This window comes from Candoia aspera, chromosome 12, assembly GCF_035149785.1.
Source record: "Candoia aspera isolate rCanAsp1 chromosome 12, rCanAsp1.hap2, whole genome shotgun sequence".
In the NCBI taxonomy this organism is placed as follows: domain Eukaryota; kingdom Metazoa; phylum Chordata; class Lepidosauria; order Squamata; family Boidae; genus Candoia; species Candoia aspera.
Genome location: NC_086164.1, coordinates 2,014,932 through 2,034,712, shown reverse-complemented (window position 1 = coordinate 2,034,712; position 19,781 = coordinate 2,014,932). Strand labels below are relative to the sequence as shown.

The following is a 19,781-nucleotide window of genomic DNA, read 5'->3' as shown; positions in this document are numbered from 1 at the left end:
GAAAGTTGGCTGTTAAATGGTACACGTCTGGAGGACACCAAATTGGGGGAAGTCTGTCTTAAGTGGAGGTTTGCTGTCTTTTCCCCTTTGCCAGTCTCAGTAAGATCTGAGATAGATGTTAAGAGCTAAAATGTTTCACATGGATATTAAAGTCTGTTTCAGCAAGGTAGACTAGCAGTCCAGGTGAATAGAGGGCTATTTATTTATTATCCCACCTTTATTATTTTTATAAATAACTCAAGGCAGCAAATGTAACTAATACTCCTCCCTCCTCCTATTTCCTGAGATTGGTAGACAGAAGGGTGCAATCAGAAGAAATCCTCCCGAAGCTAGCATTCTTGGGCTTTTCTGTTACCTGTGTGCTGCTCTCCTGAATGGCAGATGCCTGAGAATGCAGAGTACCATTTTTTAATTAACAAAAAATACGTTACACTGTAGCTCTTCATAAAAGACACTTGACCTCTTGCTTGTACTGCCTTTTGTTTTATTCCTACAGAAACTGTTGGTGTGAGTTGCATGCGTTGCTATGGTTCTCTTGGCATATGCTAATTTGCCCCACAAGGGAGAACACCTGTAGGCTGTAAAGACCATGGATCAGAGGCTCTCTGTGCCTTCTGTCCTTTGCTCAGCAGGTAGGACAAGTATGGTTTGTTAAAGATTACCTGTGTTTCTTGTTCCAGTGGTTGCACTGGTAATGGCTGAATTCAAGGCAGTTAACATACATTAGGGTGAATCCTACCATCCTGCCAACTTGAACCTGCAAAGAGCTTGCCCTGAGACTGCTAATCAAGTGAGTGCAGGATCTAGAGAAGCCCATTTCTACCTCTGTTTACAGCCCTACATGGCATAAGGACCCGGCTACTTGGAGGAATTTCCGTCATATCTACCCAAGGTTCTCTTCCAGATGCTTCTATTAAACTAAGACATGGTGATATCCTTCAAATCACTCACTGATACCTACATCACCACCAGATGTGCTGGATCATTACCCTTTTACTTTCTAATCTATTTTAGCAACTATTGTAACATTTCAGAACTTGAAGTTTTATCTTTGCTGCTGGATTTATTTTCAATGTTTCCTGCTGTCTCTTGCTTTGTTCTCTACCTACCACCTAAAAAACTTCTGCCTGTTGGGAGATCTGAAATGTAATACACTTGTAGTACCATCATTGCTTTTGTGCATTCTAAAGAACAAAAATGACAGTGAGGACGGCCTCTATACAGTTTCGAACAGAACGCGCCTCTTATGCTTCAAGAGCGAAGCCATACGCTGGTGGGGCTGACAATTCAAAGAAAGATAGATTTATTTGGGGCATGAAGACAATCATGGGCTTTCCAAAGACAGAAAGCTGTTTTGTCAGAGGAATGAAGGCAAAGGGAAGACTGTACTATGAAACCCAGAAAAGCCATTTTTCTTTGTACACCTATTACTGCATTTAAAATAAAACCCGGATTAGTTCTAATCCTGTTTAAAACTGCAACAAAAACTCCAAGCAGAACTGAAGAGCTTTTTTTAGGCATAGCCAAGAATTACAGGTGCTTTTGAATCAAGTGCAACACCATCATTTGGTCAGAAATAAATCTTACCATGTTTAGTATGGCGTATTTCAAGTAAGCACAAGATTACAAGACATGCTGTACAAGCAGGGTCTTCTGCCTCACTTTCTTCCCCCTAATCTCTTGTCTCTCCAAGATAAATTTTAGACAATGAACTTGTTAGAAGCAGGGACCACTTTGTTTATACTTCTAAGGACCACACACATTGATAGCACTATATGACTGAATATTTACAACAGTATTGAAGACTTGGTGGGAAATGAGAGCAAAGTCTGTGGAGTGAGTAGACTAAGTTCTGTTCTTCTGTTGGGCTCTTTTGTCCTAGAAGCAAAAAATGCTGTTGGGGAGAAGCTCTGTTCCAGCACAGTTGCTGTGACCCCAGTCCAGGAAGGCATGATAGAAATAAGGCCCAGTTTACAACTGCAGCAGGAGCCGATGAGAATAACATGGCAGAATATACAGCATCCTTTCCAAAGGTGCCTGTAGAAAATTCCCTGCAAGCAAAAAAAAAAAAAAAAAATACAACAGGCAATGGGCTAAAACAGAACCTCTCTTCTCAATGCAACAGAATTTACTTACAAAGGTTTTCTTTATGGCTGCAAATGATTAAGATTACATTTTCACTGCATCTTTTCCTCTTTCAGTTTTAGACTACGTATGTGGGAGTCTGCCCTCACTGCACCCTCGGCAATGATTTGCTAGCAGTAAGTTTGAAGGGAAAGAGTGTTCTCTGTGACCTTAAAAGCATCGGCTGCTGAAGATGGCATCTACATGTAATCAACTCAGTCAGTCCTAGGACAACAGAGGACTTAAAGCTGCTAGGGTGGGTTATGCCTTTAATTCTGGCAACTTTGGTCTGCCCAGAGGGACAGAGAAATCAGAGTTGCAACATCTTTTATTGTGAAAGGCTGTTTTTGTTTTAAAGGCAAAATATCAGTGTTTAAATTCTAATATTGTTTCAGGCAAATAACAGAATCAGGTATTTCAACATACTGCCCTTTTATGAACTTGGCAATGTGGAACACTACTGCGGGCTGAAGTAAGACTGGAAACAGAATTTCCCATTGAAATGGCATATATAACATCATCCTATTTTTAACCAAGTCCACAAGGCAGAGTTTCCACAGCTGTCAGCTTTTCTCGTGCACATAAAAATTAAACAGGAAGTTACAATGAAGGTTTACAGTCTTCACATCCAGAAAAGCAAGAATGTTCTACCACCTAGTTCTGACTAGTCCTTTTAAATAAGTGGGATGAAAATGGGAACTTCAGCTGTGGCTTTAAGCATGTGAATCAAAGAACAAGATACAAATGTTTGAGAAATCAGTATGAAAGGAGCGCACTGAGATCCTGCAAAAGAAATACAAAATCTCCATGCTGGAAAGGTCAGTGTATTCATCTCCCACATACAGTATTAACACACTACTTTTATTAGGCTAACTTACAACTGAGAAAAATGTGCAAGCTTTCTAGATCTTTTCCTCAAGCAAGACGTTACAAAAGAGAGTTACTGGTAGGGAATGAGATGTCAGTACAGCAGTACTAAAATAAAATGGTGAAAGCTGGCTCAGCCTTGGTGGTTCTTACAGGTTCTTTTGCAAAGCTTAATTTTTATTTCCCATTACTATCATATATCCTTTCTTTTATTTCCATGCAGATCTTTTTAGCTTTGTTATATCAGTTATTGCAATTGTAAAGGGACAGAAGACTCTGTAGGTGAACAAAATAGCTACTATGGGGGAGTTACTACCCACACCTTGTGCTGAGAGGCAGTTCCCTGTACAGACCAAAACTCCCAGAATGGTCTACTCAGCTGAAAGGCAGCGAGTCAAAAAGGCTGCTCTTCAGGGCAAATGTCAAGCTATGACATTAATTAGCTAAGACCTCCCAAACCACAGGCAAAGATAATCTCAACTGTGCCATACTTGGTGTGGATTTTAAGGGTAAACCGTTCATGCAACCAGTAGGAATTGTTGCCAGTTAAAACGTTTTTCAGATGACACAAAGAATCTATACCAGCTATGCCTTTGAAAGGCTGTTTTCCTTTTCTTGTGCCCAAAGAGATGTCTGAGCAAGTTGTTCAAAAGTACCACAGCCAAATGAATATGGCTACTAGATCTACTTTGGCACCATCAAAATCTTTTTTAAATGTTTGGAATACTGTAACATTAACCACATTTATTAACTGGCTGTAATTTGCCACACATCCTTAAAATGGAGCTAAGAATTAACCCCTTGACCAACATATTCTGTTAAGTATTCGGATATAGTTACAGGACATTTAAAAAACGAAACACAACCCATGCCTTGGAAAAACTGCACAGCCTGCTAAAAAATCTATTTCAGTACAAGTTGCGCCTTTAATTTTGAAAGTTACATTACAAAATAAAAAAAAAAATTGGTCAATGGCATAAGAGCAATTAACAGATTTATTTTTATACACAACTTTTCTACTAAACTGCATTCTTCCAGGAAGTTTTCAAACCCAAATGGATTGAATTCCAACTTGAGAGTCTTAGGAGTTCTTATACACAATAATTGAGTCCTCAAGACAATGAAATGCATTTTAAAAAAGCAGACAAAAGGTTAAAAAAAACAAGACTTCATAAACAAAGATATCACAAAAAGTTTTTTTGCAGTGTCAACTGCTAGTGAATCTTCTCAGCTTTCCATCCAACTGTCAGCATATTCCAATCTGCTGCCTTAGTCTGACATTTGAGAGATAAGAAAAATATCTGAAGTGTGAACTTGGCAATTTGCTAACAAGTATAACTTTGTTTTTAGAATAGGTTCAACCAATCCACTCGAAGCAATTGCTAGAAATACCAGGATTCTATGATGTCAAAACTGGGATGTTAAGACTTAACATAATTTCAGCCATTCTTGCAGGTTAACAGCACTCCTGATCTGCCAGGAAACTCTGATCAAATACCAAAACACTCTCATATAGTGGTCACGAGACACAAAATAAATACTGACCTCTTACTTCAAAAAATAGAACAAAAAGACAAGACTCGGTGTCTTACTCTCATTCTTCTTACAGCATACAGGATCGGTGTGTGTGTGTGTGTGTATTTTTTTTTCCTGGACGAAATGTGTGTCCTACACAGCACGGAGCACTTGAGGTATGATGTCCAATAAAGGTGATTAAATTCCGAAGTGAGCATTAAGCAGCGACTTGGGAATCTAAGAGGAGTGGCCCAGCAATGAACACTCCCAGAAGACAATGCCGTGTTTTCAGCTGTTCCAGCCACAGGGCTTCAGTAAAAGGAGAGGAGCGTGGGGAAGGGATGGGGGAGGAAGAGAGAACCGCAGCCTTTTGGCACGACTATCGGATCTCACAGCTGAGTCAGCAGCAGCCGGAGGGGTCTCCGGGCAGAGGAATCCTCCCAACCAGAGGAACTCAAAAGGCTCAAAGCGGTTGTCTGGCGCTGGGCACCGTTTTTTCTACATTGGACTTTTGCAAGAGGGGCCAGTTCGTTGTCTTCTGGTTTGCTTCTGTAATTTGCGTGTGAAGGAAAATGCAAAATGCACACGTTCTACAGCCATGCTATCAAAACAGGCACATCCAATTTGCAAGTAAAACTTCTGACAGTCGCTGCATTCACAAAGCCACTGAATATACAGCATTCCAAATCTGAGAAACTTCGTTCAGTCCGGGAACAGAATTTACTCCTACAACGTCTGCCACTGCTTTGACATTGTACGTCTCATTCGTATCATGTTTCTCTCTGTGTGTTTCTCCAGGCACTGCAGACTGGCTACGTAATATTGACATGGAAAACCACCTGTGCTGAAGGCTTGTACAGATGAGCGTTCCTGGCAGTTCTAGGACATCTCTAACAGCCAGGCAGTAGAAAAAAGTTACTAAGCGTTAAAAAAAGGTTAGTAGTTATGGATGTCTTATTCATTCCCAGTTTAACTCAGTCACTTGAAACCTACTTAAAAGATGATGAGGCAAAGGTAGATTTTAAAATAGTCAAGAATAAAAGCATGTTACCAGCTGAACACAATAGCAGTATTTATTGATTGATGTGTGGAGTCTTCCTTAGAGTTAGATGAATTTGAGAAATCTCCCCGGTTTTTGTGCCACGGGGCTCCAGTTTTTTTAAAAAACAAATGAAAACAAAAACCACTTATTGGCATATGCTCAGCTTAAAATGTCTTACCACTAACAGCAACTACATCAATTGTACAGTGGTATCTCGGGAGAAGGACTGGCAGGTGACAACTTCATACCTAATTTCCATTCAGCTGCTGCTGAGGAATCACACTGTGATCAGCTACCGACTTTGCACGGCTTTTACTTTCTCGTTCCTCATCTTCTTCATCTCGTTCGTCATTTCCACTATGGTTTTTACAATAAAGCCTGGGGAAAATGCGAAGCCAGAAAAAAAAAGAAAATCAACTCATCCCTGTTATTACTTAAAAGTATTTTTATACTGCCTTTGAGGCAAACCCTCTTCAAGGCGGTTTATAGGCTTTTAAAAAGAGATTTATCAGAAGTGATTTTAAAAAGGTAACTTAAGTTACAGATTATCTAACAGTGGCTGCTTTTCAGTGCTAAAAATTCATGGGAGAAGCAAGATAGCAAAGGGAAAGCATTTTACCATTCGTGCTCTCCAGTCCCTTAGATTTTTTTTTTATTTTATCAGCTATTTTCTTTTAATTTATCAGATCCTGCCATTAAGTGAATATGGCTAGCCCTTTATTTATAATCCTACATGTGTGAAAAGATAATATGGGAAGAAAAAAGAAATGGCAGAAAATGAACTCGGGTTTGGTGACGTCGTTTAAGTATCTAAGAAACAAGAATCCAAGACCTCGTGGGACTTAGTAAGAGGAATGACAAGGTAAGCACTGTAATAGCAATAGTGCTCACAATTGTTTCGACTGTTTCGTGAGCCACTGAAAACTATCCTGGAAGTGTACGCCTGAAAGGCGGCACAGAAATACTTTTAATGCGTTAGATCCAGTCTCGTAATCGAGGCACCCGTGGCGACATCTGGGAGAGCAGAGCAGCGAGAAGCCCAGCTAGGCGTCAGTATAGCTCCTTCAGTTCACAGGCCCTTCCCTGCGTGAGTACTGCAGTGATGTGGATTTTATCAAAGCGTTTTGGATCACAAAACTTCCTACAAAATGTTCCTCCACAGTAGATTATCCTTCCCCAAGCTGGGGCATTCCAAACACGCCGAAGTATGACTCTCAGAGTTCTCAGCCAAGAGCAGTTGGAAGGAAGCTGACTAGGGCAACTGTTTTATTGTGTTTAAGTCTGCCTCTAGAACAAACCCATAAGGTAGGTCTGGCTGAGGGACAGGAAATACATGATTAAAGAAAATCAGTGAAGGACCCTTAAACCATACTGACAGGCCAATAAAGCATGTTTTCTTGAAAACCAATCCCACCCTATTCAGTGGGAATGTCCTCCAAATATTTTTATATGACAGCTTTCCCCTACAGTCCTCTAGCCGAGCTGCACTTCAGTTCCCACAATCCGCAGCCAGGACTGACACAAGGCTCCGGGAAGCAGCCGAGAGATGGAAGCAACGGAATCTGAGGGGCACAAAACCCCCGAAAAGCCTGATGCACGCAAGGCTACGTTCAGATACCTACAACCCCTTTCTAGGTAAGTGTGCATTCAGGGTGGCCACCAGGAAATTTAACTATGATGCTCAGAGGAACAGCTGACCTGGGCCTTGTCTGAGGCTGCCTCTTTCAGTGACACCACCGAGCAGCCCGTCCCTGCTTGACGAGAAGGTCGGTCTGGCAACCCCATCCTGTAGTTCAGCGAATGCCCCCTTGTGGCCAGCTATTGCGGTCAGCCACGAAAGCGGCGGAGGCACGAATGCAAGCCGGACCTGGGGGAGCGGGCCACCCTCTCCGTGAACAGAAGCAGGTGAAATCAGAGTTGGGGCTGAGGCTAAAAGGGACCAAACCTTCCCTTCGAAGCTTGGTGGAAATTTAAGAAGGGCTCTGCTGGGGTCAGCAGACACTTGGAAACGTTTCTGCTTCACACCTGGGAGAGCAGCCACCACTCCAAGCAGGCACGAGGGCAGTTTAACCAAGAGGCTGCCCGAGCACCCTGTAATCGGCCACGCCACTCCCTGGCCTTGTTCGCACACCGGGCTGCTCCACAGCATGGATCTGGCACACCTAGTGGAGTAACTGCAGTTTATTCAGCTTCCACGTAGGTGACGTATCTGCTGCATTAGCACCAGTTCTCATCACCGTTCACCTGGGAAATGTTCAATTAACAGCTCGGGAGAAGGAAAGATTATTATTATTACTATTATTTTGTTTACTTTCTAACCCGCCTTTATTATTTTTATAAATAACTCAAGGCAGCAAACATACTTACTGCATTAAAATCCACAAATTCAACTTAGGAGGCAGGCAAAGAATGCAGAGCAATCTCCAAGAGACATGTTGTCTCGTGTCCTGTGTCAATCCTGGAGCAGCCCGTGTTTCCCAACGGAACGAATGGAAGACAGTCTCGAGCAGGGGTGCTTTCCAGGCCTTGACCTGAGTGTACCTCCTGATTTAAAATCCCTTCAACCAATTCCATGCACCATCAACCACCCTTACCAACGTCCCAGGCTTACGAGTGGTTTCAAAAGGATACCGTAGCTGTGCGCTATCGAAAGAACAGAGGGGACAGGTGCATCTCACTTACTTGTAAATGCCTCGTGACATGTTTTCAATGTATTTTGCTTTGTCTTGTACCCCACAATGGTAATGGTAAGTCTTGATACAAGCTTTAATTTCACATCCGATTGTAGCGCCAGACTGACTACAGAGGGTACACTTCTGTCATGAAGATAGAAACGAGAGAAGGGTGAGGAGGTGAAGTGAAGCTCGGCTGGCGAGCCAGCTTCACCTTCAAATTACTTCTTGGAAAGTTCACAATTCGGGTAACATTTCCTGAAAGAGTCGAGCAGCTACTTTGCATGATGGCTGAATTGCGTACAGTACAAGATGCAGGGTGGCCAGCCTAGAGGTCTTGTGGGAAAGGACAAAACAAGCATGTTTGTGTGAAGTAACAATTCCCAGAGTTCCTCTGGTGGGAGAGACAACTGACTCAAAATGTTTTAAAAGCAGAGATGGGCAGTCAAGGCACGACAGCCGCAGCACTCTTTCCCCCAACCTGAAGGCTACAGGCTAGCAGAGGAGCGACAGGAAGACTAGGATCTTTGCCCAGCCACTTTGCCCAACCACCCTCGCTACGGTGGCACTCTGGTCAGGCACTCTCTGCAAGAAGAAAGGGAGAAGGGACTCCTATATGAATCACTCCAATCTCTGCATGAGACAGAACACAGACGGAAATTTAAGTTTCAAACCAAAAGGGCATACCATTCTCTTTCCTCGTTTGATTTCTTGAAGTACAGTCTTAATATCAAAATCACCAAACTCTGCCCTTGATGTTGTTGTCAGCTGGACAGTACCAGAAGAGAACAGCTGGGGAGAAAGAGAGAGACAAAGCTTCAGGAGCATGGAGAGCCACAGCTGGAGCAGGGGTGAGGCAAGAACTGAGGACAGCTACCAGCCCAGAAGGCTTGGACAGGGAAAGAGAATAATCCGGGGAGAAGACTGCCAAGACCCGGAGAGTCAGAGGCAAGGGGCCAGATGCCACGCAAGACTGGAGGATCCTTTTCCTGCGTGCCTCTTCCAAGTCTACCTATTCCCTGCTTGGTACTCAATCAGACAAGCAGCCTGCATTTACACATAACACTGAGCCGTATTTTAAAACCATGATTAGTTGAACTAGCCGTAATGTTCTAAGCCGGTTCACTACAGTATATGATCAGGTTGGTGCAATAACAAGGGAGCCTAGCAAGGATAGATGCAATATGGTGCCTGGTGTGGCCCTCTGTGGCTGGGGGTGGCTGGGTGGAAGCTCTGTTCATGGCCCTCCTGTGAAGAGGAAGTGACTGTTAAAGTCACCCCCCCTCACTGAGGATGACACAGAACCAGAGAAAAAGAGGACAACACTGCATTTCTCACCATGCACTTGTAATGTGCTGCTGCCTTTTTGGCATTGAATATATGAAGCTTCCCTCTAGCTTCATTTTCTTCTTCACCTGCATGACAGAATCCACATTTAGGTTTTGTATCATTGGGGCTGCTTCTGTGGGGTGATCTGTCTCTCTGAAAGAAAAAGACTTTTCTAAAATAATATGCCAGAAAAACAAATATGGTTTCTAGAGAAGGCAATTGGGCGAGCGCCCTGAAAAGGAGAGCCTGGAATTTCTTTGAGGGGATTTTAAACACACAAATTCCTTACGTAAGAACTGCTTTCTACGTCATCTGTGCCGTGCGAAGATGTCGATCGAGCATCTTCTGACTGCCCTTTAAGGCTTGTCTTCCTGGGCCTGCCTTTGCGCCCCCTCTTTTTCGGAGGCGATGGATCCAACTCATGTTCGTTTAGGCCTTCTTCTAAATCTGCGGGAAAGAAGAAGGCACAAACACAGAGACGGGCAACTTGAACAGTTTGACTCGTGAAGCAATTCCACGGGCACACTAGCAACGCTGGAGGAAAAGCAGCCCCACCTCCACCCAGCAGCCTCTTTTCACCATTAAAAAGAGCAAAGGCTCTTCAGAAGAACGTTACCACAATCAAAAGAAGCAACTCATCATGCCCATCCTGACTTCCCGAGTTACATCTGAAACAAACATTAGAAACTGCCACGCCAACCAAATTACTCTTCCATCTCTCAACATTCCTTGCAAGTATTCTTCCACAACCCATTGCTCTCAAAATTGGTTGACTACAACTCCCATCGTTCCCAATCAGTTCAATTCAGTTGCTGGGGATTATAGGAATCATAGCTGAGTATATCTGAAGGGCATAAGGTTTGGGGAAGAACACCATAAAGGAATATTAAATTGCTACAAGGAAATGCTTGTTTGCATGACCACTCTTAATGCCTTTCACGGAGAGGAAAAACAGTGTTTGATCCAGAGAGCTAAGAACAGTAACAAATGAATAGTTTTACCTTCAGAATTGTGTGGTACTTTCTTGTGTTTTCGACATAATATCCTAGGAATAGAACGCAAGGGAAAGCCAAGTCAACTAAGTATTCTGTGGCTTTAGCCAAGATAGCTACCATTAAAAACAAAACAAAACCCAGCGTTGGATCCCTTCGATCTATTTTGACAAATGTACTCACATATATATGCCTTGAGAAGGTTTCTCTCGGATTTGTGCTTGATCATGCAATGCACAATAATAGTGATATGTCTTGTGGCAGGTTTTTACATCACAACCAATTGTTGCCCCTGGACAATGGCATAGGGAGCACTTCTGGAAAGAAAAAAAAAAGGAAGACATCCCATTAAGGCTTCTTGTCTCAAAAGCAACAGAGACAGAAGGTGAGATAATCTGGACTGCCCTTTATTGCTATTTTAAAATGCGAGCAGGGAAAGACTCCAGTTACAGTTACACCAATGAAAAGCGGAAGAGCATCTTCAGATGCCAGGCTACATTCCACGGCTGACCTTCCACCTGGTAGCTGGGAAAGATAACCAAACAGAGTATCCGACACAAGTTAACCTTCTGGGTGCTCTCTGGCTGGGGACCACAAACCGGGATTCCTAAGCTGCTTCTGCTTCAGATCAGTCTTGAATGGGCCAGCGACCCAAATCACCATCTCCAATTCTCAAGGTCCCTTCCATAGAGACGAAAATAGTAGTTCCCCTACCTCACTAGAGTTAATAGTGATGCCACCACTGATTTTGAGAGAGCCAATAATGGACATTTGAACACTTCAGGGATTTAATAATATCTACTGCAGGTTCCAAAATAAAACAGAAGTTCTTTTTTTAAGGGTTTGAAATCTTTTGACGGGGACAAAGGACCACTTTTGCCTGCTGGCATCTCTGCTTAGAGGAATCTCAACTTCTGGCCCACAGCCTTAGAAAGCCACCGCTAGCCAGGCTTCCTAGCCAGCATGGCCACACAGCTTCACGGGTTCAGGGTCATCACACACTGCATCTGCAGCATCTCCACATGTAAGTACATGATATATTAGAAGTTCTGTGGATCTGACTATTGCAAAATTAGTTCACTGCTTGATTAATCCAACAAGGACATGAACGGCCATATTACATTAGTGGCAATGGGGGGATTTTACTAGAGTCTGCTGATAAACTAATTGTGTAATTTCTCACACGGCTTGGACCCAATTATTTTCAGGACCGCCTTTATCCACAGTCTGCCCCACGTTCAAGGGGCCGTAATTTGCGGATCCACCACAGACACAGTTAACATCAACCTTCGATTGTGCCTTTTTTGAGGGGGAACTAGACTTTGGAGCAACTTTTATTTATTTATTTGATAAATTTATTCACCGCCCGTCTCTCCCCTACGGGGGACTCTTAGTGGAAGAGCTAAGGCTAGCACCTCCCTTGGCACAGCTTGAAACATTTCTTTTTACTGTGCCTTTTAGAGGGCTATCACATATAAAAACGTGAGCTCCAGGTACAAATTGACAGCATATAGAAGTTTAAAAATAAAATGATCTATCCTTTTCAGAATGATCTGATTACCCAAGGAAGCCTCTGCTCTGGAACTTTCTGTTTTGTTGACCATATGAAACATACCCAATCCTTTTAAAGGTAGCTGCAGAGCTACTACTAAGCAGAAAAACAGCATAAATATCCATTTCTTCCACATGACTGGATCTCTACGCATACAGTTCAACTGTTTTAGTGTTCAGATTGGGGAAGGATTGCGCAATGACTACAAAGACAAAATTTTAACAATGAACATTCTTAGAAAATTCCATTTTTAAGTTCTATTACTATTAGTAATGCTAACTTACCAGTTTTGTGCCTCTTTTGATTTCTTTCTGTACATCTTCAATGGAAAAACCTCCAAGACTCTCATTATCAGTGTGTGAAGACACCAGAGCAGATGAGAAAAGCTAGACATACAGAAAAGATTACTTGGAGCCTTATTATGCTCTTGCAGATTGGAATCCATTCAATCCAATGCAGGTGATCCTAGCACATGAAGGTCTTTTGGCACCGTCCCAGAAGCAGTACCAAGCTGGTTTTCCGCAAGAGGCTAGCGAGGCCGTTCCTCCGAAATTACGTGTGCATCTCATGCTCCCATTTACGGACACAATGCGCGGTCTGATCCTAGGCAGGGGTTTACTCAGGAATCAGACTTCTGAGCTTGACAGAGGTTAAAGTCACATCAGCCAGGCAGGCTAAGTCCCAATTAGGAAAGGCACGTGCTAAAAACAGTCACGGGGCCTTTGAGAGAAGAATGGTAAGCGAGGAGGAAGAACGGCACACCTCTTGCCTCCCTCCCCTGCACCAGTTCTCCTCGGCAACCACCTGCCCTGGCCCCTCCAAGACCCGCTTGCGGGACTCACCATACATTTATGATGGGCTGCCACCTTCTGGTTTTCAGAGAGCAACAGCTGCCCACACTCATCTTCTCTGTTAGACCGGCAGAAGCCACACTTGCGCTGCCTCCTGGGGCCCTTCTTCTGTCCAACTGTACCTGACATGGTTTCTTAAAATGGCTTGAAGGACACCGCTTCAATCCTGCCTAAAAGCTAGGAGAACCAACCAATACAAATGATACCGTTATTTATTGAAGTGCATGGAGGCTACTCCGTACTCCCGATCAAAGCCACCTTCATAATTAAGCACACAAAGGTAAATACAGGGCCCCAGAGTACGACTTCCCTAACAGACTTCCAAAAGTTTTGTTCTCTGAGGAAGAAAAAACTATAACTACAGTGAAAAAAATAATTCTCCAAAGGCAAACTGTAAAAATTATTGCAGGGCAGGAGAAGAGATGTCACAATCTTGTGGGCTCTAGGAACAAAGCTGTCTAGTCCTATTCTAAAGTTCTCTTAGTTTAGGAATTTCTGGAAGTGCCTATTGTATACTTTCTAGAAAACGGGAATCTGAAGACAAATGTACTGTGAATAGACATTCTTTGCACAGAAGGAAACCTGTTATACGAATAATCAACTCATTCCAAGATGGAGCCTTAGGTAATCAACTTATACACAAGAGGCAGTTGATTTGCTGCTATGTTACAAACATTTTTAAAGGAAAAAAACTTAGTGGAAAATTTCTCCTCCAAACAGGAAAGGAAATCAAAGCAAAATCATTCCATATTGCAATGTCCCAATGATAAGTAACAGATTTTGGATCCAAGCGCATTCAGGGCTGCAAACTGCAGATGGCTTCATTCAGTTTTCTGTGGGACCCTCACATAATATTAAATCCCAACATCTCACAGGCCAAATTAGAGATACTCACCTATAAAAAGAAACAGCTACCACTAGGAGAGAACCCTACAACCCAGCAGCTGTGACACGCACAGCTCTGTCATTTATGCATAAAAAGCTGCTGGCTGGCTCTTTAGCAGAATTAATGAGAGAAGCCACATGGAGCAGCATAATTCCATGCCATTAAAGACCATAATGTTGAGGAGGCCAGTGCATGGCTCTTGTCTTGGTATCCAACCTAAGACTGTTGTAAGAACACAGCTTGTTGAGAATTGTAAACAGCTTACGTTAGCCATTTAATTACTTCTGGACATTGCTTAGAGAAGTGACTTATCAAGACTTGTAATATCACACACTTAAAACGCCCAGATAGTCCATCTTCCTCCTTGTGGATGTGCAGAATGTTCTATTTTTCCACCAGAAAAACAACAACAACATATAGCACTAGCATTAACATTAACATTTCTCACAGAGTGTGCTGAAAAAACTCTAGCTTCACTTACAGTGGTCATTCTTGAATAGGGGCACTCAGTGTTTTGTCTTGAATAGAGATTAAAGTTTTTGAAATAATTCTACATAGCCTTAGTCTACCAAAGTCAGGTTGTCTGTGTTCTTGCCCAAAACTATTCTGTGAGTGGCTGTTTCATCATCATTTTCATATTTTCTGCCCATGATTTCCTTCCTACATTACTGCTCAAAATTTCAGTCCTTTGAAGCAGGCGCGTACATATATCTATAATGCCAGCAAAAGAGACTGCACTCTACCACGTACTGTACTGAAGGTGTCACAAAATCGTTTTGCTGTCACAACTTGCCTAGTCTTTTAAAAACTGTTTTGGTTCATAACTAAAGATAAAGGCAACTTTTAAAATCTGCTACCTATGTATCCCACACTTTCCCAACAGCTGTATTGTGCTCCAGTGATTTGAGTCATAGTCCAATATATCTGAAGGGTAGCAGGTAGAGGAAATTTTATATATTCTGACACAAAAAATAATCCAGATATGCACTTGGGTTTTTGGTACTGAAAGCTCCTTTGACAAGTTTCAAGCTAACAATGATTTTGTGCTTTTTAAAAAAGCTTAGCAATGTTTTTCTCACTGTGGCAACACAGCCTCACCGTCACTGTGAGATGCATATTAATGAGACATGAATTCCAGAAATATTCCTTATACAAATCCAAGACTTACCTTCTCACTTGCCGTGCCACTCAGAAACCCAGCCAAAGGCATACCAGATCAGATCCTTTGGCCTGGCCACTAAGTTCTAAGCTAAGGGACATCCTTGTGACTTAAGCTTTGGGAAAATAGGGCTGGCCAGGAAAGCAGGACCACCTTTGGCATCAGGGGGTTTATTTCTCATAAGAAGGTGTGCTTGGTCCCCCGCCCCCCATGAATATCCACTGCATCTTAAGCTCTTCTTGTAGCCTCTACGCACTTTCCTAAATGGATGATTCCAAAAGCAGGCAGAGGGGGGAGGCTTGTCCCAGAAAGAAAGCTCCACAACAGCAGACTATTCAGCCCCAAAGGAGGGAAAATAGCAGTGATGTCACCTAAGCGGAGGGTAAGGAGGGAAATTCAAGAGCTTGTCATCTAAGCTGCTCCCGAGTCAAGCCCCAGCATGTCCCTTTTCCAAGAGATTCAGGCTTCCTAGGTCTCAAGAAGACCAAATACTTGGAGGAAATCCAAGTTATTCAGTTATAAGCAAGTTTTTAAAACATGGTTTTCTTGGATTTGCAACCACACTTGCGACTGTGAAACTTTTGCCACAACAAATACATTGTACCCACCAGCATTTCAGAAATATAGAGCAAATAACTGAAAACCACAAAATCTTTTTTCAGACCATAAAATAAACACCCTAAAATCTATTTCTGAAAATGCTGATCTCTCTTCTTCTGCATGGCTAGTTTTGTCATTCCACCCTTAAAATCTCTTACACAAAATACATTAAGCACTTCTGAAGTCCCTCTGAATATTCTGCTGTGTTCTACCCACAGTATTTTGAGAGAGAGATTTTAAGGGTGGCGTTATTTACATGACCTTATTCAAGATAAATTATCCTTCCAAGATGGTTGGAAGGGTAAGTCAGTCCAAGTCAGTAGCATCACAATGAACATTAATTAAAAGCTGATAGACAAAACAACCATCTAACAATAACAAATAAAGAAAATTAAAATGGCAGCAGCAGGCAAAGCAGTTAAAAAGTAAACAAGCCCTTGAATCTACGTTGATCCCTGATGACTATATGGACTCAACTAGTCCAATTTTCTTACTGACGTGTGGTTTATCGTTATCTTCTTACAGAAATAAATCAGTCGTAACTCCAGAAATCTCCCAAAGCCCTGGAATTAAATCGATTTCTAGAGCCCTTGGAAAGGCCAATGAAGGAGGCCACGTTAGAAAAGGCCTTGTGCCTGGGGTTCACCGGCCTCAGACTCCCTGCTTAGAGAGAGCAAGGCTTCAAGCAAGATTAAACGCAATCCACGCACATTTGGAACCTGAAGTTTAACACCAGTGCCTACAGCTGGGTCTGGAAATGAACAGGCAACGGGGCTGTGCCGAACTTCAAAATTTTCCACAATTCTTTTCCAGAACTGGTGTAGCGAGCCACAGACAAGAGCCGGAGAGGTGCTCTTGCACATTCAGGAGCAGCTCTTCCAAAAGTGCGAGGAGGCCTGTGCTGGATGCAGTCCTTGAGAAGTAACCCTGAGTTGCATACTTGGCTCTTTAGGAGGACCAGATCCCCATCCAGAGATATCAGGGTACAACTGGATGGCCTACCAGATTCCTAGTGCTTCATGTGTTTCTCTTCTCTGGCTTAAGTCCCGGGGGGGTCTGCCTCTCCTGCCCCAAGACTACTCCTTGACTCCCGTTCAGGTTTTCTACCCTTCCCTGCAATTAGAAGGTGGAGAAAACATGCCAACGACAGTATGCCAGCCCTTGAAGACTTACACTTGCAGAGTGCGTGCGGCAGCAAAGCCAATTCTTTTCTCCAAAATGTGCTGTTGGACACGTAAGACAGCAGTGTGAAAAAACTGCAAAGGCACACTTTCCCATCCATACAGGTGTACATCATTTACATTCGTAACTAAAACTGACAAGGGCAACAGGCCTCAAATAATCACGAGGGTTATTTCTTGAATTAATCAGCGGTGGGGGAGAGGCACCGTAAGTCGGATGCCAAGCTGGCACGTATTCAAAAGGCATCTCAATCAGACCACAGGGCATCTGGGCAAATGTGCCCACAGCAGGGCGACAGGACCTCTTTCACCACATGCCCTTATTGCCTGCTGCCATCCAGACATAAACCAAAGGGCAGAACTCAGCCTCTTGTGGCTCTGGGCGCAACCTTTTGAGAAAGCGGTGCCTCCCACGGTCCCTTTGCATTCAGCCGACCTCAGAGCGAAGAGGTGAGCTGCCAACCCCGCTTTGGCCTCTACGAGAGGAGAGTGATGCACCGCTAGGACTCTGGTCCGACCCCACATGGCTCCAAGGACCGGACCGTCATCGACAAACACGGGAACCGAAATGACCAGGACGGCGGCACTATTAGAGCGACGGCACATCCCCCTAAGAGCTTAAATTACAGAGTTCATGCCTGAGACGAGGTGCTGGAGGAGGGGTATTACAGCAGCAGCTTTGGAAAAGCATTTTGTCTGTTTGTGTATTGATTTATCAAATTTCTCCGCCACCCATCTCGCACGCCGCGACGGTTCCTTTACGGAAAGTGCTGGCACAATCTGGCGGTGACAATCCCAGATTTCTGTCAGCTCAGCTACCAGCCCCCGGGGAGCGGCACAGTCCTAACTGCCCTTCCCAGGCACCGAGCCGCGCTACAAGCGAGGCTTACACGGCGCACCGCTCTGCCTTCCCGCTCTGAGATCTGCAATATGGGGACCACATCAGCTTACCTTGTAAGGCTGCTGCAAGGCTGCCCAAGCGGCATGCCAGCCGCGGACATCCGCAGACGTGCCGTAGGACAGCGCTCCGGTATCCCGGCGTTACAACGGAGCCACGGGATTATCTTCCCAAAGCGCCCCCCACCCGCCCGGTCAGGGCTGCAGCTCAGCCCGGCGCCCGAGGAAGGAAGTAAACCCGCAGGAAGGCCACGGACCTCGGTGCCCAGCCGGACGCCTCAGACCCCGCCCGGCGGACCGGCAGGCAGGGCTCTTCCCCCCGGCTGTACTTGGGAGCCCCCCGGGACTCACCAGTCGCCTCCCCCACCCACGGTCTCTCTGGTGCAGAGGAAAATGCGGCCGGGGGAGACAGAGGGCCCCCCATTTCTTCGCGGGGTCCACAAAGGCGACCCGCAAGCGACAGCCGGCAGGAACGCTCTTTCCAGGACCAGGACCAGGGCCAGGGCCAGGGGAGCGTCTGCAGGCCGCCGCCCCCTCCCCGGGGGCTACCGAGGGCCCTCTCCCCCCAGCAGCAGGAGGGGGTGGCCCCGCCAAGCCTCGGGGGCGGCGGGGCCCAAGCCCCCCGGAAGCGGGCGCCCCTTCCCTCCCGGACCCTGCCCCACATGGGGAAGCGGGAGGGGGGAGGAGGAGGACGGTTTCCATAGCAACCTGCCGGGGGCGGCGGCGGCGGCGGCTCAGGCATTTGGGCGCGGGACTCACCGGGCGCTCAGGCCGACGGGGGAGATGGGAGCGGGGGGCTCGGGGGAAGCGCCGCTCAGAGCCGATCCGCGACCTCCTCCGCCGGTCGCCCGCTCCCTTTCATTCGGAGGGGCAGCAGGAGAGACGACGCTGCGCCGCGGAGCCCGACGCCAGCACGCACGGGACGTACGGCGCGCCACCAGCGAGCGTCCGCCGCGCGACAGGCGTCCTACGTCACGGTCGACGTCGCCCTCCCTCTTCCCCCGCCCTGAGCGACCGTCGCCGTCGCGCATGCGCGGGGGAAAAGGGGAAAGAAAGGGGAACGCCCCCCAAAGGGGGGGGCTGTCGGAAAGGCGCGTGCGCAGAAGGCCGCGCGACGGTTGGGAAGGGGCCAAGAGCCTATCTCGTGTGTGGAAGGAAGGAGAGTCGCATGTGCGCACTCGCTTCCACTTTCCGGGAAGGGCTGAAGCAGGGTTCTACGCAGGCGCATTGAAAAGGAGGCAGACTCCCGACGAGGCTGCGAAGCGACCGAGCATGCGCAAAGGTACCGCGTCATTTTTAACCCACTCGGTGCCGGACTACGTTTAAACGCACCCTGAACAGCCGGGGACTTACCGCTTTATTTAAAATACGGCTCTCCTTCGCGGCCAGTGTTTCTTTGCTTGGGGAAAAAACAGAAAAGTACGCGCCGCTTTATGTAGGCGTGAAAAGTAATTAAGTCCCATCGCGTCTGATGCTCCACGTGCTGGGCGTGCAAACACGTGTGCAAGAAACGTCTCCAAAGCAGGATCCTGTGCAATGCAACTAGTTCACGCCGCCACAACCCTGCGGGAGAGCCCAAGTGTCCCGCGATCAGCACAGGCAGAAACACGGGGGGGTAACCCTCGAATTAAAGTAGGACGGAGCGGCTGCCCCGTCCACGTGGGCGAGGCTCTGCAGGAGGGAAAGCCGGGCTCCCCCGGGCGTAAAGCGGAGCATTTAAAACTTTTGCGGCGGTTTTCTGCGGCAAAGCACCGGCGCTCTGTCGAGCCGCGGAAGGTCTCCCCCTCCTGGGCGGGGGCGGTCATGACAAGCGGGATTCTAACAAAGGAAAGAAGGAAGATTAAACCCTTTCTACGTACCAGCGTTTTTGCTGGCTTGGGCATTCTGGGAGTTGAAGTCCACCCATCTTCACGTGGCCAAGTTTGAAAAGCATTAGTCACACGACATGTATTGCACGGAGACTTTTGTAACTTTACACCTGCCAGAATCTTTAAAGACAAACCTAGTTTCACAGCCCTTTGCAAATGCTCACCGCCGTGCACTAAGGCTAGCTTTAACGTGCCACACGTGGGCTTAGTGAGAAATGGAAACAAAGATTTGCTTGGTTAGGCTCA

At 45.5% G+C, this 19,781-nt stretch overlaps 1 protein-coding gene across 1 annotated transcript; it reads right to left on the bottom strand.

Moving 5' to 3' along the window:
• Positions 1 to 3,893: 3,893 nt before the first annotated feature.
• PHF6 (PHD finger protein 6) lies at positions 3,894 to 18,585 on the bottom strand. The gene is made up of 10 exons (XM_063313316.1): positions 18,427 to 18,585; positions 12,936 to 13,121; positions 12,378 to 12,479; positions 10,725 to 10,858; positions 10,551 to 10,594; positions 9,839 to 9,996; positions 9,559 to 9,702; positions 8,908 to 9,012; positions 8,231 to 8,364; positions 3,894 to 5,926 (listed from the first exon to the last, which is right to left on the bottom strand). Exons 2-10 carry the CDS (start codon positions 13,071 to 13,073, stop codon positions 5,797 to 5,799), a joined length of 1,089 nt encoding a protein of 362 aa, XP_063169386.1. The 5' UTR covers positions 13,074 to 13,121; positions 18,427 to 18,585; the 3' UTR covers positions 3,894 to 5,796.
• Between the last annotated feature and the right edge of the window lie 1,196 nt (positions 18,586 to 19,781).